The 26,696-nt window shown below is 41.7% G+C and overlaps 3 protein-coding genes across 4 annotated transcripts; all 3 read right to left on the reverse strand.

Annotated features, from left to right (window-relative positions):
* Positions 1-218: 218 nt before the first annotated feature.
* Positions 219-14,863, reverse strand: LOC124882491 (toll-like receptor 5). Of its 2 annotated transcripts, none has more exons than XM_047388915.1 (5): positions 14,600-14,863; positions 12,127-12,186; positions 6,868-9,145; positions 3,437-3,525; positions 219-1,992 (listed from the first exon to the last, which is right to left on the reverse strand). In XM_047388915.1, exons 2-5 carry the CDS (start codon positions 12,172-12,174, stop codon positions 1,747-1,749), a joined length of 2,661 nt encoding a protein of 886 aa, XP_047244871.1. In that variant the 5' UTR covers positions 12,175-12,186; positions 14,600-14,863; the 3' UTR covers positions 219-1,746. The 2 variants fall into 2 exon arrangements, with proteins under 2 accessions (XP_047244871.1, XP_047244872.1); XM_047388916.1 differs by lacking the exon at positions 14,600-14,863 and adding an exon at positions 14,421-14,568.
* A 2,647-nt stretch (positions 14,864-17,510) lies between these two features.
* On the reverse strand, positions 17,511-19,658 carry LOC124882230 (thrombomodulin-like). The gene has a single exon (XM_047388483.1). It carries the CDS (start codon positions 19,421-19,423, stop codon positions 17,753-17,755), a length of 1,671 nt encoding a protein of 556 aa, XP_047244439.1. The 5' UTR covers positions 19,424-19,658; the 3' UTR covers positions 17,511-17,752.
* Positions 19,659-21,334: 1,676 nt separating this feature from the next.
* Positions 21,335-24,706, reverse strand: LOC124881836 (thrombomodulin-like; the record flags this gene model as incomplete). The annotated part of the gene is given in 1 exon segment (XM_047387661.1): positions 21,335-24,706. A coding segment is annotated over 1 exon segment (1,737 nt), but the record flags the coding sequence as incomplete, so codon positions are not given.
* Positions 24,707-26,696: the final 1,990 nt, after the last annotated feature.

Below are 26,696 nucleotides of genomic sequence, written 5' to 3' on the forward strand. Positions count from 1 at the left end.
TTGCATTGCGTCATAACGCACTACAAAGAAGTAGGTTACTAAAAAGGAAATCAGAAAAACCTCATTTGCGCTGAGTTTCTGTCCTGTCACAAAGTGGTCTAATGGTTAGCTCAGTATTACCAAAGAATGTGGATTAAGGTCCAAATGGGCCACAATTTTATAAAAACAAATTATTTTTACTTAATCATGTTTTAATTACTTAGAAACAAACACATAAATACTTTAGTATATCCTATCATTTTAATATTCATTTCATGTTCACCTGCTGCAGAACATCAGCCTTTCCAAACAAAGTCAGTGGGCGGGGCTAATGCTGTTGTAGTCATTAGAGTTGGTCTAAACTGGTGACACAGTGACATGAGCTATCAAAAAATTCATTAAATGCTATAATAATTATTGGATTTTAAAATGAAATTAATTTTATTTTAAACATTGAATTTCAGATGTAACGGTTTAATTCAAGAATTTATAGACACGTTTAATTAAATGTAAATCATTTTTTTTTGTCGATACATTGTCGATCACAACAGAGAACCAGATTAAAAAACCCGAAACAAAATAACTAAGTGACTCTGGGATCAACCCGTTGAAACTCTGACTTCATGGTCAGAAAATCATCCAGATTTTAATCCGGCAGCGAACCTGTGGCTAATCAAAATCAAATTATGACAACATTTTGGCCCAGAAGCTGATGCCAAGGGGAATTGTAGAGATTTGTAAAAAGAAAGGTCCATCCTGTGAATATTTATGCTTTCCAAAAACTTTATGTATTTCTCACTAAAGATGCTTATAATGTAACTTTGGTACACAATGAAAACATCTGACAAAATATCTCTCTCTCTATATATATATATCTATATATAACAGCAATGCACCAAATCTAGTGAAAAAGAACAGTTTCCTTCCTCCCAAAACACATAGGCCCCCAGTTGTCCATGTTCTGCCTGCTTTTATCTAAATTCCAATTTAGAGAAATTTCCATTTTCTACTGCAGCCTGAATGCAGCACCTTCATCTGTTCAGCAGATTGTCATCTTAATTCAGCACATTGGTCATCATCTTACCATTCATTTTTCAATGTTTTCCAAAAAAAAAAAACCTGTCAAATCAAACAAAACTAACCTTTACTCACAAAAAACGTGATTGATTCACAGAAATCTACAAATATCAAAACAAATTCCTTGTATGTCCAAAAACGTACTCGGCAATAAAGCTTTTCTGATTCTGATTCTATTTACATTTCACTGGTATACAGAGTGCTGATTTTAAAGGGTAGAACAAATGTCTTTCAGCAATTATACATGTAACAGGTTCTATAGTTGATTACTGGGAATGGGCTGCTTGGCACTACAGACAACCCTTTACCATGATATACCCACCACCATGTTAAAACATTGTGTTCACAGTACACAGTAAGCATTGTGCATCGCACTGGTCACAGTATCACATTCAAACGTTCACAGTTATGTAATAATGATTATAACCGATGCACAGTGAGTAGAGTTGGGCTTCATTGGCTTAGAAAGGCTGTTGGATAAAAGGCAAAAGGAAGCTAAATTAATGTACGTAAAGGTCTTCATATGTAGAGCTCAAGCCTTGCTGTGTTCTTCAGCTTTATTTGAAGGTATGATCAATTAAGTAAAGGGTGTTTAAGTTGGCAAAGGTTGCTATCTCCCTCAATGTGATCAAACCAACAACCTACGTTCACATTATTGGGCTTTTCTTCACCGTGAAGACTGAGTTCAGTTCAGTTAGCAACGGCTTTGATGTTCTCAAGCGGAACCTCCTCCTCAGCAGGAGGTCGACGTTCAGGCTTCACAGGCTTAGGGTTTTCCACAGGAAACTTCTTCACCTTGGTGTCTCTAAGAATCAGCGAGACAAGCCGTTCATAGAACCACTGCAGGTCCTGAGGGTCCTCGGGCCAGGTGAGGTACTCTCTCCTCTGGACAAAAGCTCTGACTGCATTGCACTTCATCAGCTGGTAATGAGCAACCTTTGGGTATGTAATAAGCAGATGATCAGTCAGATAGCAGCGTTCCCACTCAGAAACCTCACAACAGGAGATACAGGTGCGGCTCAGTAAAAATGGAATATCATCTAAGTGTTTTTCAATTTCAATAATGTAAAACTTCCTTATAAATTAGTCATTACACAGAGTGATATATTTCAAGCATTTATGTCTGTTAATTTAGCTGGTTATGGCTCACAGCTAAAGAAAGCACAAAATCCAGCTTCCTTGAAAATGTTTAAGTTTCATAAGACCATTAAATAGATTTCTGATACAGCAATGTAATGCCCATGTTATAGCCTACAGTTATAGGGAAAACTGCTGATTTCACACTTGTCCAACTGACACTCACTGACACCCTCCACAAGGCTCCATCTTCATCGCTAAAGAAGATGGTTGTTCAGAGTGCTGTATCCAAGCATATTGTTAGAAAATTGTGTGGAAGGAAAGTGTGTGGTAGAAAAATGTTAAGTCACTCCTTAATCAGAGACAATGTCAGAAACATCTTCTCTGAGGGAAGGAGAAAAAGAACTGGACTGTTGCTCAGGGATCCAAAGTCCTCTTTTCTCAGATGAAAGTAAAGTTTGTATTTTATTTAGAAATCAAAGTCCCAGAGTGGGGATGAAGAGTGGAGAGGCTCAGAATCCACTTTGTTTGAGGTCCAGTTGGAAGATTTCACAGTCATTGATGATTTGGGTTGCCATGTCATCTGTTGGTGTTGTTTTCTGATGTCCACAGTCAATGCAGCTGCCTACCAAGAAAATTTAGAGTACTTCACTCTTTCTTTTGCTGGCAAGCTTTATGGAAATGCTGATTTCATTTTCCAGCAGGACTTGGCACTTGCCAACACTGCCAGGGGTCCCAGAAGCTGGTTCAATGACCATGATGTGACTGTGTTTGATTGGCGAGCAAACTGATCTGACCTAAACCCTACAGAGAATCTATGGAGGATTGTCAAGTAGAAGATAAGTGACACCAGACCCAACAATGCAGATAACCTGTAGGTCACTATCACAGCAACCTGGGCTTCCATTACACCTCAGCTGAACCACAGGCTGATCACCTCCATCCCACACCGCATTAATTCAGTAATTCATGTAAAACGAGGCCTGACAAACTACAAGTACGAATGCTCATACTGTATGGTAAATATACATACAAATACGTTTCAGTTTCAGTCCACATTTCTGTATTAAAATATTTTTGTTTTGGTTGTATGTATTTAGCCATAAGCCAGAATTATCAATATTAACAGAAATAAATGCTTGAAATATACTGTATCACTCTGTGTGCATCACTTCTACATAATATGACTTTATGAATTAAACTTTTTAACAACATTGTAATTTATGGAGATACATGTATGTTGTGAACAAATAGTTTGAATTAACCTAATTCAACAGAACTAGTGTCAGAACCATATGGACACCTGCCCCACCACCAACATAACCAAGACGTTGGTTAGCTCCTCCAGCATGCGGCCCTGGGCTAAAGTGAATGCCTCCAAGCACCAACCATCTGCAAAGTGGCAAAAACCTCTTCTTTAGTGTTCATTAGTAACAGAAACAAAGACAGCAGCGAAACAACAGCTCAACTGAGGTAGCTAACATGCTATTGTCTGAGAGACGAGACTGCTGTAGGGGATCTTGTTTCTTGAAAGGACAAACAAGAAATCTCTTGGTTTTACACTTTTTGAAATAGAATAAAGGTCCCAATCACTGAAATATTTCTTAGATGTGACTCTTTGGATTCAAGCTTTTAATGTTAGCACAAAGAAAATTACTGTTAGATGTTTTTTTATTTGGGATTTTGCCAACTGGATTTCTGTGAGCTTACATTAGGTGAGCAACCTGCTTCGTTGGCCTGAAGTGGGGAAATGGCAAACCCTATAACCTTTTACCCAAACAAACTAGGCTGATTAGGATTAAAGTTGGGATAAAAGACAATTGTGACACAAAACAAGCATATTCAGTTGGTAAATTTTGCAAGTCCAAAGTTGCCCACAAATTACATCAAAGGGGAAGTCTCCAGTCGTTCATTGTGTGAGCGTCAAAAATAAACTGTTCAGGTAAAAGCCAAGTTGCGTTAAAAACAGCGTTAAAATGGTGAAACGGTGCATTTCTGGTGGTGGCAGCAATACGACAACAGCAGCTGTTAGTCTGCACTACTTTTCTGAAGTGAAGAGGATCAGAGCGGCCTGGATCAGAGCCGGAAAACTGAGGAGGGACAGATAGGCTGGTCCCTCCAAGCACAGCTACAGGTCCTTCTCAAAATATTAGCATATTGTGATAAAGTTAATTATTTTCCATAATGTCATGATGAAAATTTAACATTCATATATTTTAGATTCATTGCACACTAACTGAAATATTTCAGGTCTTTTATTGTCTTAATACGGATGATTTTGGCATACAGCTCATGAAAACCCAAAATTCCTATCTCACAAAATTAGCATATCATTAAAAGGGTCTCTAAACGAGCTATGAACCTAATCATCTGAATCAACGAGTTAACTCTAAACACCTGCAAAAGATTCCTGAGGCCTTTAAAACTCCCAGCCTGGTTCATCACTCAAAACCCCAATCATGGGTAAGACTGCCGACCTGACTGCTGTCCAGAAGGCCACTATTGACACCCTCAAGAAAGAGGGTAAGACACAGAAAGAAATTTCTGAACGAATAGGCTGTTCCCAGAGTGCTGTATCAAGGCACCTCAGTGGGAAGTCTGTGGGAAGGAAAAAGTGTGGCAGAAAACGCTGCACAACGAGAAGAGGTGACCGGACCCTGAGGAAGATTGTGGAGAAGGGCCGATTCCAGACCTTGGGGGACCTGCGGAAGCAGTGGACTGAGTCTGGAGTAGAAACATCCAGAGCCACCGTGCACAGGCGTGTGCAGGAAATGGGCTACAGGTGCCACATTCCCCAGGTCAAGCCACTTTTTAACCAGAAACAGCGGCAGAAGCGCCTGACCTGGGCTACAGAGAAGCAGTGGTCCAAAGTACTTTTTTCGGATGAAAGCAAATTCTGTATGTCATTCGGAAATCAAAGTGCCAGAGTCTGGAGGAAGACTGGGGAGAAGGAAATGCCAAAATGCCAGAAGTCCAGTGTCAAGTACCCACAGTCAGTGACGGTCTGGGGTGCCGTGTCAGCTGCTGGTGTTGGTCCACTGTGTTTTATCAAGGGCAGGGTCAATGCAGCTAGCTATCAGGAGATTTTGGAGCACTTCATGCTTCCATCTGCTGAAAAGCTTTATGGAGATGAAGATTTCATTTTTCAGCACGACCTGGCACCTGCTCACAGTGCCAAAACCACTGGTAAATGGTTTACTGACCATGGTATCACTGTGCTCAATTGGCCTGCCAACTCTCCTGACCTGAACCCCATAGAGAATCTGTGGGATATTGTGAAGAGAACGTTGAGAGACTCAAGACCCAACACTCTGGATGAGCTAAAGGCCGCTATCGAAGCATCCTGGGCCTCCATAAGACCTCAGCAGTGCCACAGGTTGATTGCCTCCATGCCACGCCACATTGAAGCAGTCATTTCTGCAAAAGGATTCCCGACCAAGTATTGAGTGCATAACTGTACATGATTATTTGAAGGTTGACGTTTTTTGTATTAAAAACACTTTTCTTTTATTGGTCGGATGAAATATGCTAATTTTGTGAGATAGGAATTTTGGGTTTTCATGAGCTGTATGCCAAAATCATCCGTATTAAGACAATAAAAGACCTGAAATATTTCAGTTAGTGTGCAATGAATCTAAAATATATGAATGTTAAATTTCCATCATGACATTATGGAAAATAATGAACTTTATCACAATATGCTAATATTTTGAGAAGGACCTGTAGTTGTGATCGCAGAACTTTTGGGCAAACTGCTTTGAAGAAGAAACCTCTGAATTCACAAGAGAAATGATATCAGAGGTTGGGATATCTTGACAATTAAGGAAAATGTTGAAGCTGATGCTTTAGCCAGGCAGTGCAGAGCAGGGAAAATATTTTGATATTTATTGTGATAGTTTGATAGTTATTGTTAATAATTAAAAATCCAAAATTCTTATTTTATTTTTTGATAATATTAATAATAATCTGAAATAATTATTAATAAAGTAAGAGAAATTACACCCACATACAATATATTTAAATAAATGTTTCTCTAAAGATTTTTATATAAAGGTAATGTGTTCAGATCTTAGAACATCCCTTGTGTCTGCTGCTACTGCTCCATGCAGCTCACTTCGCCTGGGGTTGTTTCACTGCCAGGTGGTGCTGTTGGCTCTGCTAGCAGCTCCAACATATAAGGAGCTGCCCAAAACTTGCGCTCTGCCATCTGATGACAGCTGACTTTCTTCTCCTGACTGCTGCGTCTCTCTGTGAGAGTGACTGAAATATATCTAAAGAAACATCAGATTCTTCGCTGTTGTCTGTGTTGCTACCATTATAGCAGCTGTCACTTTACCTGTAGGGTTCCCCTGTGATGTCATAAAAAAGAGCGCAAAGGAGTAGTCTGGAAGGGCCTTTGTAGTGAAATTTATGACCATATATCTCAACAACTGTTCCATTTCAGCAGCAGGAATTTACTTTTTAAAATATTTTATCAATCTTTTCTTTCCATAAATGTAATTGGATTTATGATAAAGTTCGATGTCACAGGCACTTTCAAAACATAGAGCTTCAGAGATTGCTGTTTGCAATATGAATATCTGGAGTCTATCTTAGCTAGAACTTGACCAGACTTCTTTTCTTATTCAAAGCTAACTAACTGCTAAAAACGGTTTGACAGGATTGATATTTGTTGTGATTAGGAAAGAAAGGTACCCCACTTTGCCCCAAATCTCAGTGTACATAAAACCGCACCTTTAAGGAACTCCTTGGAGACAACGCACAAAGTCTTCCTGCTGCCCCAGATGGCATCCCTGATGTTTGACAGGTGATCCTCCCCAGGCAGGAAGTCTCTGGCTTCGAAGCAACAGTGGAACAGGTTCTCTTCTGAAAACTGGTTATCCAGCTTCTTCAGCAAGGCAACCTCAACCCACCTGTAGTCACTGTTGCTGAAGCACAGGAAGGCATCGTACTGCCAGTCGTTTTCGTGGGCTGGTGGTTTGGGGCCCTCTAGAACACTGTTGACTATCTTTTTGTAGAAGATGAATATTTGCCCTCGGAGGCGGGCGTACATAATCCCACCGAATACAAGGCTGAAGACGAAGATGGCAGAGGAGACGAAAAGAGCCAACTGAAGAGCCTGAACAGCTTTTTCCTCATCCTCACATGGCTCCATGATGGTGGAAAACTCTAGCAGGGGAAGGTTGTGGGTAGAAGGTGGAAACTCACATCTGTACTCCTGAGCTGGGCTCAGGAAGGTCACATTGGTGGTGTCGAGCCACTTCAGGAAGCCCTCTAGAGTGCAATCACAGTGGAACCGATTTTCTGACAGGTCAAGGACGTTGAGCGAGTGGAAAGTCATCGGATCGGGAGATACTAGGAAGTTGTTTGAGAGGTCGAGCCGTTTCAGGCTGGCTGGTAAAACACCGCGCTCCAGATAGGTCAGGGCATTGGATGAAAGATCTATTTCATGAATCGAGGTGAGACCTCTGAAGATCCCCTGAGGGAGGGCCATCAGGGAGTTGAGGCTGATATTTAAACCAAGCAGATTCTGTAAATGATCAAAAATATTGAGGCACTTCCCCTGCACCCAAGCCATCTGCAGGGAACAGCCATGAAGGTCCAACACTGCCAAACTATTATCAAGGGGCATGAACACACCCGTATTTATTGTGCACCACAAAATGGGGTTGTCCCCATAAAGAAAGTACAGCAGACGCTTGAAATGAGTTAAAACAACATAAACATCTTCCAAGTTTGTAAATCTGTTTCCTGAAATATCTAAAAAGACACTGTTGTTCCACAAGGTAAAAATGCTGCTGAGGGAATTTAACTTATTGTCTCTAAGAAGGAGGAAATTTAAGTTTGGCAGAAAAGCGGGAGAGCCAAGCTGTCGCAAAGAGTTTCCTGTCAGATATAAGTGATGTAACTGGGAAAGACCACTGAAGGCCTTGTATCCCAGTACACCAATGTGGTTGCTGGACAAGTCCAAAATAAGAAGTTCTGTCAGACTGTTGAATGTGTTGGAGTGTATTTCTCCCAACAGATTGAATGACAGGTTGAGTCTTAGTAAATTCCTCTGTAGACCAATGAAGGCGTTTTCCTCAATCTGATTTAGTTTATTCCGGGAAATATCCAAAACCTTCGCATCTTTCAGACTCCTAAAGACTCCAGTCTTTAAGGCAAAAATCCAGTTCCCTGATAGATCTACATTAGCAACTGAACTGTCCTCAAGGCCTTGAAATGTGTCTTTATCTGGATCATCTATGTTTTTATGGGAAAAGCCTTTTCCAAGACTTCCAGAACATTTAAGATAAGCAATTGGAGTCCCTCTGATTGCTCTGAAAAACTGTTTTAAATTCTCCAAATTCATTCCACTTCCTGAGATATCAAGCCCATTGAAGGACATCCCTTTGAAAGGGTTTCCACATCTCGCCCAGTCAACATCAGATCCGAAGAAGCTGTTGGACCCCAAGTCCAGGAACTGAAATGATTTCCCTCTGAAGCCAACAAAGTCCCCCTCACATATTTTCTCTAGGTAGTTCAGTTTAAGAATTAACACTGACAACCTTGTGAGATTCAAAAAGAACAGACCAGGCTGGATTCTCACTATCTTGTTCCCGAAGAGGTTGAGGCTTTCCAACGACAGAAGGGGCTCTAGATAGTTTTCCGTCAGTATGGAGTCATTCAAATTGCAGTAATCCAGCCAGAGGTCTATTAAACCAACCAGCCCGTCAAACGCCCGCGGCTCCAGCTTGAGGTTGATATTACTTCCGAGAACCAGTATGGTCAACTTTCTCTGCCTGAGGAAAGAGTCGTTCCTGATGGTGAGGACTACGTGTTGGCTTCCCAGGTCTAATTCCTGGAGTTCCTCCAAGTCTCTGAGAGAATTCCTGTTGATCTCATGAATGGAGTTTCTATCCAAATATAAGTGAGTGATGTTGGGAGGCAGAATTGGGACCCAGCGGAGGTTGCGGGAAGCGCAGTCGGCTTTTTGTCCCGACATCTGGCATATTGGGTGACATGTTGTTGGCTGCAAGGAAAAATGATGGATTCATTTAGAGAATTCAAGACTAAGTAGCTGTGTATTTAAGTTTTTCAGACCTCTCATAACGGTCCTTTTCCATGAGTACCAACTCGACTTGCCTGGGGTCCGGTCACCTCTACTTTACATAGTAGAGCGCCCTTCAGCCCAAACTAGAGGACAGTTGAAGGTAAGTTATCGCTACCTAATGCTAGCTTGCCAAAGTGATCATATACACAATAAGCCCAGCATACTACTTAACAATTAAAGTTATTAGTTAGTGATAATATGTATGTTGTAACTAGTGACACCGGCCCCTACCCAATCAGTGATCAACAGTCTCCTGACCTCACATTTTAGCATGACCCAGCATGGTTGGAACTGCATCCAACCAGGTACTAAAAATAGTAATTGTAATAGTTCCATGTAACTTTTCAGGCTGATGGAAAAGCCTGAAAAGCGAGTAGAGCTGTGCCGAAACGTGCTGAGTATTAACTAATGGAAAAGGGCCATTAGGTTAAAGACAGATTTGATTTTTTTAACAAAACTGAAGAAGACCTTAAAAGAGTTAAAAGAATCTTCTGTATAACTACACAATAACATATTATATGTCATATTTTTCGCTTTGCCACTCTGATATGTATAATTAAACATTAAACGTTATTCTGATAACCAGCTTCATTATCAGCTTTTCTAACAGAACTTAAACAATTTTTACAGTAAGTTTGTCTCATTTTCTGTCTGATTATGATGAATGAAATACAACATTTGAAAAAAAGGAAATGTACATAATATGTGAACATACTACCAAGTCCATTACTGTAAAGGAGCATAAGATGCTTGTTTGTTGTTATGTTAGCTTTTTGTTAAGATTTCAGTTTAAGTGTCCGTACATGTGTTTGAGTATGTGTGTTTCTGTGTGTGTGGGTGTTTGGTATATTTTGCATATGTGCAGGGTTGTCACAATACTAACATTTCAAACTAAATACCGACAGACTGGCAGAAAGAAAAATACTTGATACTCGATGCCATTTTCAATACCGCTGCAACATTTTTTGAAGGCACATGATGAGATCAATATTTAAAATATTCTTTTATCCGCTCACTTTGCATATTGTAAATTGATAAAAAAAATGAACAATCATTAATTTATATTTTTGAAATTATTAGTTTACAACATTTTTAATCAACTCAACTTTTAATCAACAAATGTTTTTAGAAACCTATGACCCATTTGTGAGTCAGTCAAGTTTTAGATCACACCACAGCACAGAGACAGCACTTTTAAGAGTTTAATGTCATTCTTTTAATTGTAGACTCAGACAATTCTGTTGTTTTCATGCTTTTAGACTTATCAGCTGCCTTTGATAAAATGGACCACAGCTTTCTTTTATCCCAGCTGGGACATGATGGTGCAGCTCTGACTTGGTTCAAGTCTTACAGAACAGCTGGGAGCTTCTCTGTTAGTCTAGGCTCTATGGTCTTCTTCAGCAGTCCATTTTGGTGTTCCCCAGGGGTCCAGTTTGGGACCATTGCTGTTTTGTTCATGTTGCTGCTTGGGTCTATCTTTAGGAGCATACCTTATCATTATTTTGGAGATGACATTCAGGCTGATATGCCAGTTAAATTAAGCTGCAGTAATGCGTTAATGAGGTTAAATTTTCTTAACCTTAATGGAAAAAGACTGAGGTCTCCTGGTTAGGAAAATCTAATCCCACCCCCACCCAAATACCAGCAGTTATTCTGCAGGGAAGAATTAGGGTTTTATTCAGGACAATTTTCTTTAGTTATAGAAATAGATGAGTCAATCTTTTACGACTCATTGCTGAAGCGAAGCCTTATCTCTTTTTAAAGAATCTCAAGAAGCTCATTCATGCTTTTATCACCTCTCCGTCTGGACTATTGTAACTATTTATACGTTGTGCTAGATCTATCATCCCTGCAGCATTTATAAATTGTTCAGAACGCAGCAACCCATCTTTTGAACTGTACAAAGAAGCATGAATTCATAACTCCAGTCATAAAATATCATCATTGACTTCCTGTCTGTCATCACATTGATTTGAGGGCACTCCAGTCAACCAGCCAGTTTCACCTTGATGTTCCTAGATCAACGTAAAACGTAGAGGTGATCAAGCATTTGCTGTGGCGGTCCCAAGACTGTGGAACATTTCACCTCTGCATGTCCGCACAGATCAGAGTGTAGAATCGTTTAAATGTCTTTTAAAGTCTCTTTAGTTTTCCCTGGCCATTGATTGAGTATGAGATGCTATATAGTCCTTAGAAATCTGCAGCAAATACTGCCCCATTTCCACTGGCTTGATTTATCCCGGTTCTACTCCACTTGGTCCGCTTTGTGAGCCTTTCCATTCCTGGTTTTTTTCCATTACTGTGTTTTTGGTCCCTGCTCACCAGGGCTGAGAAGGGACTACGTGTGACGTGAACAGACTGCTGTTCACTGATTGGCCATGGGACCAGGAGAAATAAGAAGGTTTTCACTGAGGTAGTACAAGGAAAAGTTAAAACTCAAGAGCAACAACAATAATATTAAGGACCACAATGGCCAAGCGGGTCAAACTGAAATATAATTTTACTATTTACAAATTATAAACCATGCCTGAAGGCTGAAAGAGAAGAAAAAGGACACAATGTGAGCGCTCTGAATGACATGCAGGTAGATCAGCTGCATCCTTTATCAGCTGATCACACAGAAAATCAGCTGTTTAGATGTCTCATAGTAATGTTAATAGCAGCACAGCTTTCGGTTTTCCTTTCCTGATGTTTCAGTAAACTTAGACTGTTAGCGATTATTTCTGTAATTTTTCAGCACTAAGAATTCTACTTTTGAAACCTGGTGCACTTAGAAAGATGGATATTTGCAACCAGAATCAGGTAAAGGTTGGTTAAAGTCAAACTGATTAAAATAACTGTACTCTCTGTATACTTAATCTGTAGAAATGTATGAGTTGAGATCAATGTCAGACACCCACCTGTAGATGGAAGCCAGTGCAGACCAGCTGAAGGACCAGCAGCCACATACTGTTCTCGACCTACGAATGACAAACAGTCCCAGTGTTTACTCTGGCAGGTTCATGGTTCACCCAGGCGGCCTCTGTGTCCCTGGTATTACTGCACTGTTTATGAAGACCTCTATGCAATACTTGATTTGTTTGCCCTGAGCTGATATGAGAATGGAAATGTGTCATACAGTAAAGATTATTGGAGCCGCAGCTGTGTTGGAAAAATTATAAATGGTTTGGATTTACAGCTCCAAGAGTCCAGCCGTCCTAAATTGCATTTGCTCTTCAATTATAACCTGCGTAGTTTTCATATTGTCTGATAAAAGGGCAGTTCCTGGAGATGCATCCTGTAGACAGCAAAAAGTGCCACAATTCATTATATTTCAGTACTTAAAAACATGTAATCAATCAATCAATCAATCGGTGATTGTAATTATTTAAACTTTTTATAAATTCGTCTCGTACTCGTCGTCTTCCGCTTATCCGGGACCGGTTCGCGGGGGCAGCAGACTCAGCGGAGACGCCCAGACGTCCCTCTCCCCAGACACCTCCTCCAGCTCCTCCGGGGGGAGCCCAAGGCGTTCCCAGGCCAGCCGAGAGACATAGTCCCTCCAGCGTGTCCTGGGCCGTCCCCTGGGCCTCCTCCCGGTGGGACGTGCCTGGAACACCTCCCGAGGAAGGCGTCCAGGAGGCATCCGGTATAGATGCCCAAGCCACCTCAACTGGCTCCTCTCGATGTGGAGGAGCAGTGGCTCTACTCCGGGGCCAGCAGGACCACGTCATCTGCAAAAAGAAGAGACAAAATCCTCTGGTCCCCAAACCAGACCCCCTCCGGCCCTTGGCTACGTCTAGAAATCCTGTCCATAAATTTATGAACAGGACCGGTGACAAAGGGCAGCCCTGCCGGAGTCCAACATGCACCGGGAACAGGTCCGACTTAGTGCCGGCAATGCGAACCAAACTCCTGCTCCGCTTGTACAGAGACCGGATGGCCCCTAATGAAGGGCCCCCGATTCCTGGAGCACCCCCACAGGGCATCACGAGGGACACAGTTGAATGCTTTCTCCAGGTCCACAAAACATATGTGGACCGGTTGGGCAAACTCCCATGAACCCTCAAGCACCCTGTAGAGGGTATAGAGCCTATACCCCTTTTTATAAATTCTGAAAACATAATTTCAGTTCTCAGTGTGAAAACGATTAATTAATTGAATTTCATCTACTTCGTTCAGTGTTAGTCCTCAGAGTCAGTGGGCTGTGAGGTGATTGGTCTGCGGCAGAATTACTGTATAGCTTAATTAATCAAATATTAGGAATTATTTCATGAGCCATGATGGACTGTAGCACAAGAAATTAGAGAGAAATAAATCTATAAATGATTTATTATTATTTTAGGATACATTATACTCAAACAGCAGTTTTACTTTTCAACGTTTTAAAAAAGTCATCAAGAAATGAGACTGGCACTTTTGGCTCTTGCCACAAATCCACCAGTTTTTAACAAAGAAATGAGCTGACAGACATAAGGTGTAACCTTATGAAAACAAATTTTCCTCATCCGCTTTTCAGCCACGAAGTGGAAAACGAATCGAATTTGAATTTAACATTTTGCATTTCAAACCAAAAATCAATCAGTTGCTCGTTTTTTGTTTTTTCTTCTTCTCCTAATTACCAAAACAACTACATGCTTTCATGGGGTCAGTAACGGAGGAGTAGAATTAAAATGATTTGGTTCGACTTTTTTTCTGTTTACAATAATTAAATCAAAATCAGAGACAAAAATGTGTTGCATTGTTTTCCTACTCTTAAGACTGGCTTCTGAATCTGTGACTGGAGGAGGTGCTGTTGCTCCTTTCTGCCTCAATAGTGTTATTATGCTTTTTTTTTTTTCCACCAAAAAACACATAAAGATGAACCAGAAACAAGAAAGTTTACACGAGGATAAAATGTTTATGTGATTTTTTTTTTTTTTCTTTGATGGTATGTGAGCACTAACCATTATTTATGGACCCTGACGTCACGGGGTGAAGCAGGTGACGTGTGAAATGTGTCAGAATATGGGACGTTGACCGTTTATTTATTTATTTTTAATTTTAATTTTCATCAGTTGTTACATTAAAAGGAGAAACGGTCCGTATTTAAGTTAAATATTCCGAGTTTTAAAACGGAAGTTAAACTAAACTTATTTTCGTTGTTTCTCATTCCTGGTTTCTGAGGACAATGTTAAGTCACCAACGCATGCTCGGATCCCAACCTTCAACCTACTCTACCATCCGTGTAGTTTCGTTCAGGTCTAGCTTCATGGCAGATTTGACGTCTTGTTGCGCAATTCGGGTTTTCCTGAATCAGACAGTAAACAACAGACTTCGCTGGCTTTAAACACGTTAAAGAAGTGACGGTGTTGTCTGTATAAGAACCCAGAATAGGACACAGAAATATCTTACCTCTGCTGCTGAATGAGACGGTTATGGACATTCCTTACTGCTTCGATAAAACGCCTCGTTTCCCAGACATGTTCTGCCTCTCTCTGTGTTTAGAAAGACATATTTTCTGCTTTTCTTTCAAAACACATAATTCGCAATTTCCTACGTGACCAAAGAAGTTTCTCCTTCCTCCTTTTGGTTTGTGGACATGTCTTGTTCTTGGAGCTTTCCCTTTTGTCTGAACCCACTTCCTCACCGCTCCCGGAGCCTCCTCCGCATGCAGGCACCGCAACACACTAAGGATGGTTCTATATGCATAGTCTTCTGTTCCGTTACAACAGAGAGCACACAAAGGGGTTACAATATCAGGCAATCAGTCCATTACTGATTATTACTGGATCGTTTAACCTCTGTCATATATATATGTCATATTCAATAAGGTCAAATAATTATAATAATATGTTATAATAAAAGTACCTTTTGAAAATAGCATTTAAGCAGGTATTTAACACATTTTTCATTAAGCCCTAAAGCTATAGTATTCTATATTACAAAATGTATGTTACTGAAATAACATGGATGAATTTCATTCACTTACTGAAATAAATGAACGTTTCAATAATTATTTTATTTTATCTATCTATCTATCTATCTATCTATCTATCTATCTATCTATCTATCTATCTATCTATCTATCTATCTATCTATCTATCTATCTATCTATCTATCTATCTATCTATCTATCTATCTATCTATCTATCTATCTATCTATCTATCTATCTATCTATCTATCTATCTATCTATCTATCTATCTATCTATCTATCTATCTATCTATCTATCTATCTATCTATCTATCTATCTCTCTCTCTCTCTGTCTGTCTGTCTGTCGAGGTGTTAAAGGTTTGTTGTAGAGAACCTTGATTGAGTCCTGACCTCAACCCTCTTAAACATCCTTGGGAATGACATATACAAGTCCTGCACAGTGGTCAGAGGGATTTTAAGCCATTCTTCTTGCAGGATAGTGGCCAGGTCACTACGTGATACTGGTGGAGGAAAACGTTTCTTGACTCGCTCCTCCAAAACACCCCAAAGTGGCTCAATAATATTTAGATCTGGTGACTGTGCAGGCCATGGGAGATGTTCAACTTCACTTTCATGTTCATCAAACCAATCTTTCACCATTCTTGCTGTGTGTATTGGTGCATTGTCATCCTGATACACGGCACCGCCTTCAGGATACAATGTTTGAACCATTGGATGCACATGGTCCTCAAGAATGGTTCGGTAGTCCTTGGCAGTGACGCGCCCATCTAGCACAAGTATTGGGCCAAGGGAATGCCATGATATGGCAGCCCAAACCATCACTGATCCACCCCCATGCTTCACTCTGGTCATGCAACAGTCTGGGTGGTACGCTTCTTTGGGGCTTCTCCACACTGTAACTCTCCTGGATGTGGGGAAAACAGTAATGGTGGACACATCAGAGAACAATACATGTTTCACATTGTCCACAGCCCAAGATTTGCGCTCCTTGCACCATTGAAACTGACGTTTGGCATTGGCATGAGTGACCAAAGGTTTGGCTATAGCAGCCCAGCCGTGTATATTGACCCTGTGGAGCTCCCGATGGACAGTTCTGGTGGAAACAGGAGAGTTGAGGTGCACATTTAATTCTGCCGTGATTTGGGCAGCCGTGGTTTTATGTTTTTTGGATACAATCCGGGTTAGCACCCGAACATCCATTCAGACAGCTTCCTCTTGCGTCCACAGTTAATCCTGTTGGATGTGGTTCGTCCTTCTTGGTGGTATGCTGACATTACCCTGGATACCGTGGCTCTTGATACATCACAAAGACTTGCTGTCTTGGTCACAGATGCGCCAGCAAGACGTGCACCAACAATTTGTCCTCTTTTGAACTCTGGTATGTCACCCATAATGTTGTGTGCATTTCAATATTTTGAGCAAAACTGTGCTCTTACCCTGCTAATTGAACCTTCACACTCTGCTCTTACTGGTGCAATGTGCAATCAATGAAGACTGGCTACCAGGCTGGTCCAATTTAGCCATGAAACCTCCCACACTAAAATGACAGGTGTTTCAGTTTCATTGTCCAACCCCTGTATGTATATATACATATTAAAGTCTCATTAGATAAGAAAAGAAAAATATAACAAAACATGTAATCAAAAAATTATCAGAAGGATTTCTATGGAACGGAGCTCTGTCTCTCTTTTTTCTCTTTCACTTTGTCAGCTTTGTGATTATTTGCATTAGGAATTATATAATTGTTTCAATGATTTCGCTGAGTTTGTTATTTTTATGATGATAGTTTTATCGATAGGTCCTTGCAATTCACCTTTTCATCACACAATACAAGATTTAGCCTGTGATTCTCTATTCATAACTATGCAATGATGTGGTCAAGTTCAATTATAACAAAATAATAATACTAGTTCTGGACTACACAGTTGAACAGAGTTAACACTAAAAGTGTGCATAAGTTCTCTCTGGGTACTCTGGCTTCCTCCCACGGTCCAATAAGTTGTGTTAAGTAGTCTTTCTAAATAGCAGTGAGTGTGAATTCGTGGCTGTCCTACCTATCGCTCTGCTGCTGGGGGACTGGCGACCTCTGGCCCAATGACCTCTGGAGATAGGCGCCGTAGAATATATGTGCAATTTTAGTCTTGTAAGAGTGTGTGATTGTGTCAATAGTAACGTATACATGGTTTTAATGAGAGTGAGGAAAATAAATCTGTCCAAAAGGCGCCCAAACACCACTCTGCTATTAGTGGATATGGACAATGAATGGAAGGCTTGAGTAACAGACCCTTGCAATTTATGTATTTTCCACTAGATGGCGCAGGTAATCTTTCTCCAGTGGCAGGTTGGTTAGGGGAGCCATATGTAAAAACAGAAGACATTAATGTCATGTACTTGTTCATTCATATTACATTTTAATATCAAAGTAAACTTTGTCACTTCATTACATGAGAGAGGTTGTATGTGGGTTGAAGGGTAAATATCCCCATAAACTCATTTTGTAAACCGTTGTTTCTTCACCGTTTATTTCTTATTAATGCTGTTGGCTATGGCTGTCCTACATTCTCCCACACGGATTTTCTCTGAGTGTTTAGATTTGGTTCTGAAGCCTTGGCTCATATATTCACACGTCTCTACGCCACTTGGTCCGTGTGGCTGTCGCTCAGTCTCTGTAAGCCGTGGGTCTCATCCTCTCCACCTTTGAGCGCACCTGCGTCGTTCTCCTTCTTCCCTCTGCGGTTGAATCCCAAGTGAGCCGCGAAGACGGCCAGAACGACGAGGAACACCGTACACACTATGATCCCCACCAGACCCCCAGCTGTCACCCCAGAGGGCCGCCGGGTCGGGTCGGGGTACGGGGCGGTGGGTGATGTGGGGTTGGTTGGAGTGGAGGTCATTGGAAAACTGTCAGTGACCTTGTCGTCACCCTCTACACACTTGAACTGATCAACTAGCTTGAATCCTGTATAGCAGGAGCACGCATAGCTGCCATATGTGTTTTGGCACAGCTGATTGCAATTAAAAGACTCGCTATGGCACTCGTCTATGTCTATGCAGAACGTGCTGGTTCCCCTCTCATCTAACACGTACCCGTCCGGGCAGAAGCACTGGAATCTGTCGTTGGGGTCACACAACGCGGGGCACTCCTCCTTCCCGCAGTGCAGTTTGCATGTATTTGGTGCCTTTTCATCCACCTTATATCCCTCATAACAGGAGCACACGTAGCTGCCACGCGTGTTGGTGCACGAGTGCTCGCACGGCGCGTGCGAGCACTCGTCCGTGTCCACGCACGCGCCGAGGATCAATTTGTAGCCCTTCTCGCAGACGCACTTGTAGCTGAGCAATGTGTTGACGCACCTGAAGTTCTTCTCGGGACACTGTCGCTTGTCCAGGCACTCGTCGATGTCCACACAGGACCTACCGTCCGCGTCCAGCTGCAGGCCGCTGGAGCAGCCGCACCGATGGACAGATCCGACCGCGTAGCAGGTCTGCTGGCAGCGCAGCGCCGCGCAGGGGTCATCTGTTGCCCCCGCCTTACAAGAGACTCTGTTCTCCAGGTTCACGGTCTGGCCCGGCGGGCAGTAGCAGATGGGGTCGTTGCTGTGGTCCATGGTGCATTTGTGCTCACACCCACCTTCTTTTATCTTGCAGCTCCAAGGCGCTTGCAGCCAATGCTCGACGGAGCAGATGTATTTGGTCTCGGATGGGAATCTGGTGGCGATGCTTCCAGGCGGCAGAGTGGAGGACTGCATATCCTCCACCTCGAACCCATAGGGAGTCCAGTAGATCACAGACTCCCGCGGGTCAGGTGGCAGAATAGCGCAGGGTTCAGTGAAGCTGTACTCACAGAGGAAGCCGGCTGCCGGCTGGTCGCACGGCTTCTGGCTCCATCTAAAGTCCTCCTCTCTGTTCACAGAGACGCAGCGAGCCGCGGAGCAGCTGCTGTCAGAGCCCGGCAGCCAGTAAGTGAAGTCGCTCTCCGTGTCTGTGGTTACCCACTGGAAGCCTCGGAGCTCCTCTGACAAGTCCGGGCAGCCGCTCAGGCGGTGCAAACCGATCCAAAAGCTCCCGCTGAAGTTTCCGAGCAGGACGGAGAGGACATCGTTGGCCACAGAGGTGCGTACTGTCATCAGATGACTGTTCTGGACTCCGCACTGACTCTCCGCTGATGTGAAAGTTCTCGGATCCCGGAACAGGGTGAAGCATGAATTCCCAATGCAGTAGCCGCTATTCCGCTCTGTTCCCTCGGCGTTTTCCTGGAGGAAAACCAACAGCAACACAGACAGCCCCACTACAACATTCATGTTTCAATCTCAGCTGGGTCCGTTTAAATTCTTGAGCGGACTTTCTTCGGGGAACTATTTATGTCGCATTTATAAGCCCCTAAATTCATATTAGGGCAGAGGAAGGAAGCCGCTCTGAGTAACTGACTAATGGGCTGCTCTGGGCCCCTTCACTCCACACTCACCACATCTACAGTTACGCACGGGTTTTACGCGCTTACGCACAGCTGGGGCTTTCCCCCACCGACCCTTTTATGTCGTAGCCACTCCCAACTGACCCTCAGCCTGCGTGACTCTGCAGTATGACAAACCATTTCTGCAAATATTTGATATCCTTGATTTCTGTCAGCATTATTGCCTACTAGTTTGTGAATACACCTGACTAGTTCGATATTTCCTCTCACACTAGTTTAATTTTTTTCATATTTAGTATTTGTTAATCTTAAAAAAACAAAACACTGTAACAAAGGACTTGCCATCTAGCAACACCTTTGTCAAAAGTAGGAGCAAAGGTCCTTCTACTAAGCTAAGGCAGCACAAGTCCCAAATCAGAAGCTTCTTGACATACTAGTTGAAATCGATATCCTACTAGTTAAGTGGTTGACCTACAAGTTTCTAACATGCTCTACACAAGTGAAACATTTGCTCACAATAGTTCAATATTTTCCTGCACAAGTTAAAAAACACTACTTTTTTGATGACTTGTGATGCTTTTTTTCCCACTAATTAGAGCAAAAATCTGATTAATAAGGGAAAAGAACTGCATTCTAAGCAGAAAAGTCCATCCTAGTAAACTTTTTGACACAGTTGTTAATGACTAATGTCTATGGGTCAATGACTGCCATACTAATGGATAGGTTGGCCTAAAAACCATTGCATATAAATCAGTCAGTACAGATTTGGCCCAATAATCTACCAGTGACCAATAAATGTCTGCAATAGTCAGCCCTAGTTAACTAGTACCATTAAAAACTCTATTTGACTAGTGATGCTAGTTAATTAGTAAACCTGCACTGGTTCACTAGTAAAATCATAAAAGCTTTAACTAGTAAAAATGTGCAAATTTTAGATTCATCTGGTCGACTGTTTGAATTTTGAGGTCACAGTCTACTGCTGCACATATTTAAAGGTCACTGGTAATAAAAATCTGTGCAGACTACTTAACATGATTTTTGATGACAACTATGTAACAATTTTCTAAATTGTTACATAAATAGTTTGGTCCAATAGTTGACAAGTGTTTCAAAAGGCCCAATAGTTGGGACTTTTGTGTCATTAGTGGAGCACTTTGGCTTACTAGTCAGAACTTTTGCTTCTACAAGCAAAGAAAAAAGGACCAATAGTTGGTACCAAGTGTTACTGAAAAGAGTTTTTTGCACTATTTCTGAAAAATATTGAACCGTCTGAGTATTGAATACAAACCGCTCCAAACGAGCCATCTCTGGAGTCATTTAATTTTCCTTTTCTCTTTATTTAAAATAAAACCATCTTTCCAGGCTGTTGGAATAATTTTGACCAGTTAATGTTTTCAGACGTTTTAACAAATTCTTGGTTCATTTTCTTCCTGATCCTGATAACATTTTTTTTTTGGCAGCCAGGTAACTCTGTTTTAATCATTCTGTCATAAAACAAACAAAGAACGCTTTAGAAATGAGATCCAATGCACTTTGTTACCGGCAGCCTGTCACAAAGAAAAAATGTTTTTTTCACAGTTATTTCCTTAAATGTTATAAAAAATATAAAACAATAACCAGCAATGATCGACCGAGAGATAAGGCATCTCTCATGTCCTGTATCAGGTCTTTGATGGTTTTATTTCCCTGTCTTCTAAAGACATGTTTTCCAGATACTTTTCATCTGCTGTGGGTCTTTTTTTTTTTGGACCTGTCACTCCTGCTTATGTGTTCTAGTCGAGAGAAAAAAATACACAACTATAGACAACTTTTCATCTTTATTCACTTTCTCCAATGGTTTGTATGCAATATTTTGTGAAAAAAATACTTTGCGCTGAAAATGTTTAAGTTTAACAAATCTGCTTATTATAAGTAAGAAAATAAGCTTTAAAGCCTCTGAAAGACCTTCAGAAAATCTGGGAAACTGATAAAGACAACTTTTAAATGATTAGAAAAAAGTAAGGCTTCTTGGTTTGAGAACATAAAAGGACTTTTATTCTAAAAAGGAGGAATTAATTGAAAGACTTAACACAGTATAACATTTTTCATGAATTACTGAGGAACTGGCTTACTTTTTGCTGTTGTCCAGCTACATTTCTTTCTGATTCTGCTTCCTGATATATCACCTTTTCTGCTTTGGCATCATTAGCTAGAAAACGGAAGCAGTAAAAACCGGGATTTATTGCAACAAGACTTGCCGTACGGCTGTTCGACCAGATGTTTGCAGCTGTAATATATGCAGCAGCAGCAGCACAGGGTTTACATTCATATGAAGCTGACCGGTGAGGTTCAAACTGTTAAACGGTAAAGTTATTAGTTGCGGTGTATAGACGCTGCGAACTCTGAACATTCAAAAGAACTCTAAGAGATGCTTGTTGCATTTCCTTGTCAGTGACACTCATTTCCCAGTTCGTTTGTCACACACAGTGAATATTTCTGCACAAATCAGGCTGTGAAAAACCTGACGTTCAGCTTTCATTTCACTGTTAATATATTTACTACTTTATATTTAACTCATCAGTCCAGCGTGTTTACATGCTGCACCGCTTCATGTGGTCCTCTTCCATTGATAAAGAGATCTGCAGTGATTGTGTCGGGTCCATAAATCCAGAGCAAACATAAAAAGTGTTCAGCAACAGTAGCTAATACTGTTTGTTTTCTGTTACATCCAGTGTTCATCCTTGCTTTAGCTTCACACTGAATGTGACTTTTTAGAGAACTAAAACAAGTTAAAGTTTACAAATGCTGTATGCATGGAGTGTTGCATGGTTGAGAAATGTTGGAAACTGGACTTTATGCCAATAGTACCATTACTTTAACTGGTTAGGGCATCTTCTAGTTAAAAACTGAGTGAAGTGAAGATATTTATTTTCGGATGGAGCACAGAAATAACTTAAATTCTATTGTTAAAAAAAATACAAAGACCTTAAAGCTGTTCTTCATTTCTCACTTCACTCATGTACAGTATGGCTTTACAGTGCGATATATAATGTAGCTTTGGAGTATTTTCTGTCTCAGACGATAGACATCAGTGCATCAGACCAAAAGAATGAATGAAATGAAATGGCCTGTAATCCTTATTATAGCTACAAACTCATCATTTCTGGTCTATAAATACACCAACAAACAATAGGTTCTCTGATACTTTTTTTTAGGGTTTCATAAAAATCAGATTTTATGCTAATGAGTATACTTCTGTAATTTCTTCCTTTTCTGTTAAATACAAAACTGTCTTTATCATAGAACCTGTGGTAGAATTTGGTTTGCTTTTCAGAGCAAAATGAGGAATGGTAAAAAATCAAAATCAGTCTTTTAAACAAAGAAAACGTTAAATTGGTATCGGCCAGAAAAAGCCTGATCGGTGCATCTCTGCTCTATCTCTGCAGGTGTGCCCTCACACTGTTTGCGATTCGTTTTTAAGTTGCTTATCGGACGATAACCTTTTGTAAGTCTCTGTTGTGATTTGCTGCAGGTAGAAGATATCTATGTCCGGGTGTTTTAAGGAATACAGTTTCATACTGCGGCAGCGTTTCATCGAGATTTTGACCACGCACACCAGCAGCGCCGCGCACAGCACCAGGAACACAGTGATGCCCAGGACGCTGCCGGTCTTGACGTAAGATGGCAGGGCGGCCGGCTGGAGGCTGATCGGTGTGCCGGCTGGAACGAGTGGCGGTGACCCTGATGCGTCCTCCTCCTCCTCCTCCTCCTCCGTCTCCTGCTGACGGACACACTTTTCTTTCCCCTGCAGCTTGTAGCCTTCCCTGCAGACACACCTGAACCCACCGAACAGGTTCTCGCACTTGTGATCGCAGAACTCTTGGGCTTCGCATTCATTAATGTCGTAGCAGGAGGCCTTCCTCTCTCTGATGTCCAGGATGTAGCCCTCGGGACAGTAGCACTGCTGCATGTCCTTTTCCTCCAGCTCCGGATTGTGGTTACAGATCGCAGGGCACTCTCTCTGGTTGCAGTAATGCTCGCACATGGTGGGATCTTTGGGGGACACCCTGAAGCCCTCCCTGCAAACGCATTGGTACACCCCGCTGATCTTCTGACAGTTCATGTGCTCACATGAGTTGCAGATCGACACGTTCACGCAGGCGCCATCCTCCTCCTCAAAGTCATCCGCGCACATGCACATGTATCCTCCATCCAGGTTTATGCACTTCTCACCCTCAGCCGTGCAATGGTCCAACTCGTCCGCGCACTCATTCACGTCCTTGCAGCTTTTGCCATCCTTCCCCAGTTTGTAGCCGCTGCTGCACCACTGGATCTCCGACGGGGAGCTGGTGGCCGTGGGCTCCATGCAGGAGAAATTGTTGTGATGGACCAAATGCCCGGTTGGACACGCACAGGTGTTCCCTGTTTTAGTGCAGCCGTGGTCACAGCCGCCCTGCAGAACCTCACAGTTCCACGGAGCCTGCCACCAGTCGGAGGAACACATTTGCTTTGAGTCCGGGTATTGTGCGCCGGGGCGCCACACCAAGGCCAGCGTCCCCGGGGGAAACGTGTCCGATTCCAGTACGTCAAAGCCCGCAGGTGTGCTGTACGTCACTAAGGTGCCTCCGCTGCTCTTAACGGCGCTGCAAACAGAAGAGGAGTTATACAGGCACAAGAAGCCGTCCATGGTGTTTCGACACGGCTCTGAGAGCAAATCGACTCTGAGCCCCCTCCCCACAGAGACGGCGGTGCAGTTTGGGCCACTGTGCAGCCAGAATCTCCCTCTGAATTCGTTCATCAGACGCTTTAACGCCGCCATCAGGTCAGCAGAGCTGGACTGGATCAACTCTCCGTTCGACTCTTTGCAGGCTTTCTCCGCAGCTTTAAAGTCTACAGACCGCTGGAAACAGCAGAGACCCCCGGAGCACCGAGCGCTCTGAGAGGCGGTAGCTTCCTGCAGGAAAAGTCCGCAGAAGAATAGCGCCAGAGTTGCCAGATTCATGCTGGAGAAGTGAGGAGGGTTTATAATTTAGACCTCTGGTTGTATTGACGAATCTGATCGACGATCTGAAGCTGAAACTGCGTCCGGCGGTTCACCATTGCTCCCATTTATACATGCCTCGGAGTGTTTGTTCTGTAAAGGACCAGGCAAGGAAGGAAGTTCATTTCTGGACAGAGTGTGGATCCGTGGTCAGATTGCTCAACCCCCATCGCTTCCAGAGGACTTCTCACAAAAGAAAGTCTCCCATCAAAACACACAAACACACGCACGTTTTCACAAGCACACGCGAATATTTAATGAGATGACTAACAATCTTAATTCCACCCTCCACCACATTTAACCAGAACCACCCTGCAGGACTAAACCGTCATTGTGACCATATGTTCTTATGTCATGGGAGGAGAACTCTTCCAGAAAGACAGCCAGACAAGATTGACAGTTTTTCCACAAATATGCGACTTTCATCCAGTTGGTTTGGAAACATGTGTTCCGGTCCTCAGAGGTTGGACTCAGGTCAGTAACTGTGTCCCCGTCCACCTTGAGGCTTAAGAGGACTGGGTTTTAATCCGATAATAAGGAAAAAAAAAAATAAAGATGCTCTTTCCTCCTAAGCTTTATTCTTTGGCCCAATGTCTCTTGAGATGCAGGGGTCCTGATTGCTAATGTGGAGTGGGAGGATGACTATAGGGCAATGACTTTATAGCCCTTAAAACAGGCCTTACTTTCCACTCACAAATGAAAATATGTTGTCAGTCACGGATTTCTAATTTCACATTAAAATATTGTTAATAAACAATATGACAGATCAAATGTCTCCGTTTGAAATATTTTAACATAACGACAAACATTATTGTATTATTTGTTATCTTTATCTAATAATAATCTTTATTACACATCTTTAACATTGTAATTAATATAATTGTTGTACTTTTTATATTTATTCTCTTCTTGTTTAGTTCTAGATTTTATTAATTATTTATGTTAGGTGTTTTTGAATGCTTTGGAGATCCATGGGTTCTTTGTATTTTTAGATTTCTGACTGAATTGTATTTTTGGACAGTTTCTGTTATATAACATTTTGAAAATCTGTTTTAAAATGTCAAAATCATTGTTTATACTCCCCAATTTAGTTTTAACGATTACATTTTTATTTATTTATATATTCTTCATTTTTAATTATTTTGTAGATTAATGAATTATTCTGCTTATCTATTCTTAAAAAAAACCCAACAAAAACAAAAACTGCAAACACGAATAAATGCCACTAATATCATTCAGTAATAATCCTCTAACTGCACTGTTTTCTGTGTCATTTGTAAATATATCGTCTATTAATATTGCACTGTGAGTGGTAATCCTGCCAGGTCTAGTTATTTTTGGATGTAGTCCCAAAGCCATACATTATAAACTCTGTAAGTTTGCGTTCATTTGATTTAATAGGTCAATATTGAAATCTCCACAGATGAATAGATTTGTTTTGCTGGATTTGATAAAGGTTTTCTGCACGCAGATATTAAATATTTCATATTTCTACCAGGTTTCCTAGATATATGTCGGGGTTACTGTCCCTGCCACCTCACAGACCTTATGACTGCGCCATCGAAATATTTCCTGGGGCTACGTTACCCACCAGCAGACTTTATCATGTTTCCAGACCCGAGCAACAAGCCATGGAAAAATACATCTCTGATTCACTTGCAGCAGGAATTATCCGCCAGTCCTCTTTTCCGTTAGCGGGCGTTTTTTTCTTTGTGAAGAAGAAGGATGGTTCACTGAGACCCTGCATTGATTACCGTGGCCTAAATAACATAACTGTTAAGAACAAGTATACCCTACCTCTCATTGCATCAGTTTTTGAACCCGTTCGTGTTCACTAAGTTGGATCTCAGAAACGCTTATCACCTGGTTAGAATTCGCCACGGTAATGAATGGAAAACTGCATTCAAAACTCCCCTAGGCCATTTTGAATACTTAGTAATGCCTTTTGGATTGACCAATGCTCCCGCTGTATTCCAGGCCCTGATTAACAATGTCCTTCGGGATTTTCTGAACATTTTTGTTTTTGTCTATTTAGATGACATTCTCGTACTCGTACTCGTCGTCTTCCACTTTATCCGAGTCGCGGGGGCAGCAGAGACTCAGCAGAGATGCCCAGACGTCCCTTTCCCCAGACACCTCC

The sequence above is a fragment of the Girardinichthys multiradiatus genome, chromosome 15 (genome assembly GCF_021462225.1).
Source record: "Girardinichthys multiradiatus isolate DD_20200921_A chromosome 15, DD_fGirMul_XY1, whole genome shotgun sequence".
Lineage (NCBI taxonomy): Eukaryota > Metazoa > Chordata > Actinopteri > Cyprinodontiformes > Goodeidae > Girardinichthys > Girardinichthys multiradiatus.

What these genes read in the sequence shown, in the direction of transcription:
- LOC124882491 (XM_047388915.1), bottom strand. Translation starts at nt 12,174, where the DNA reads ATGTGGCTGCTGGTCCTTCAGCTGGTCTGCACTGGCTTCCATCTACAG. An exon ending in CTCCAAGGAGTTCCTTAAAG is followed by an intron (nt 3,526 to 6,867) that starts GTGCGGTTTTAT and finishes GCCACTTTGCAG; the next exon opens with ATGGTTGGTGCTTGGAGGCA. An exon ending in TTATGTTGGTGGTGGGGCAG is followed by an intron (nt 1,993 to 3,436) that starts GTGTCCATATGG and finishes ACATACCCAAAG; the next exon opens with GTTGCTCATTACCAGCTGAT.
- LOC124882230 (XM_047388483.1), bottom strand. Translation starts at nt 19,423, where the DNA reads ATGAATGTTGTAGTGGGGCTGTCTGTGTTGCTGTTGGTTTTCCTCCAG.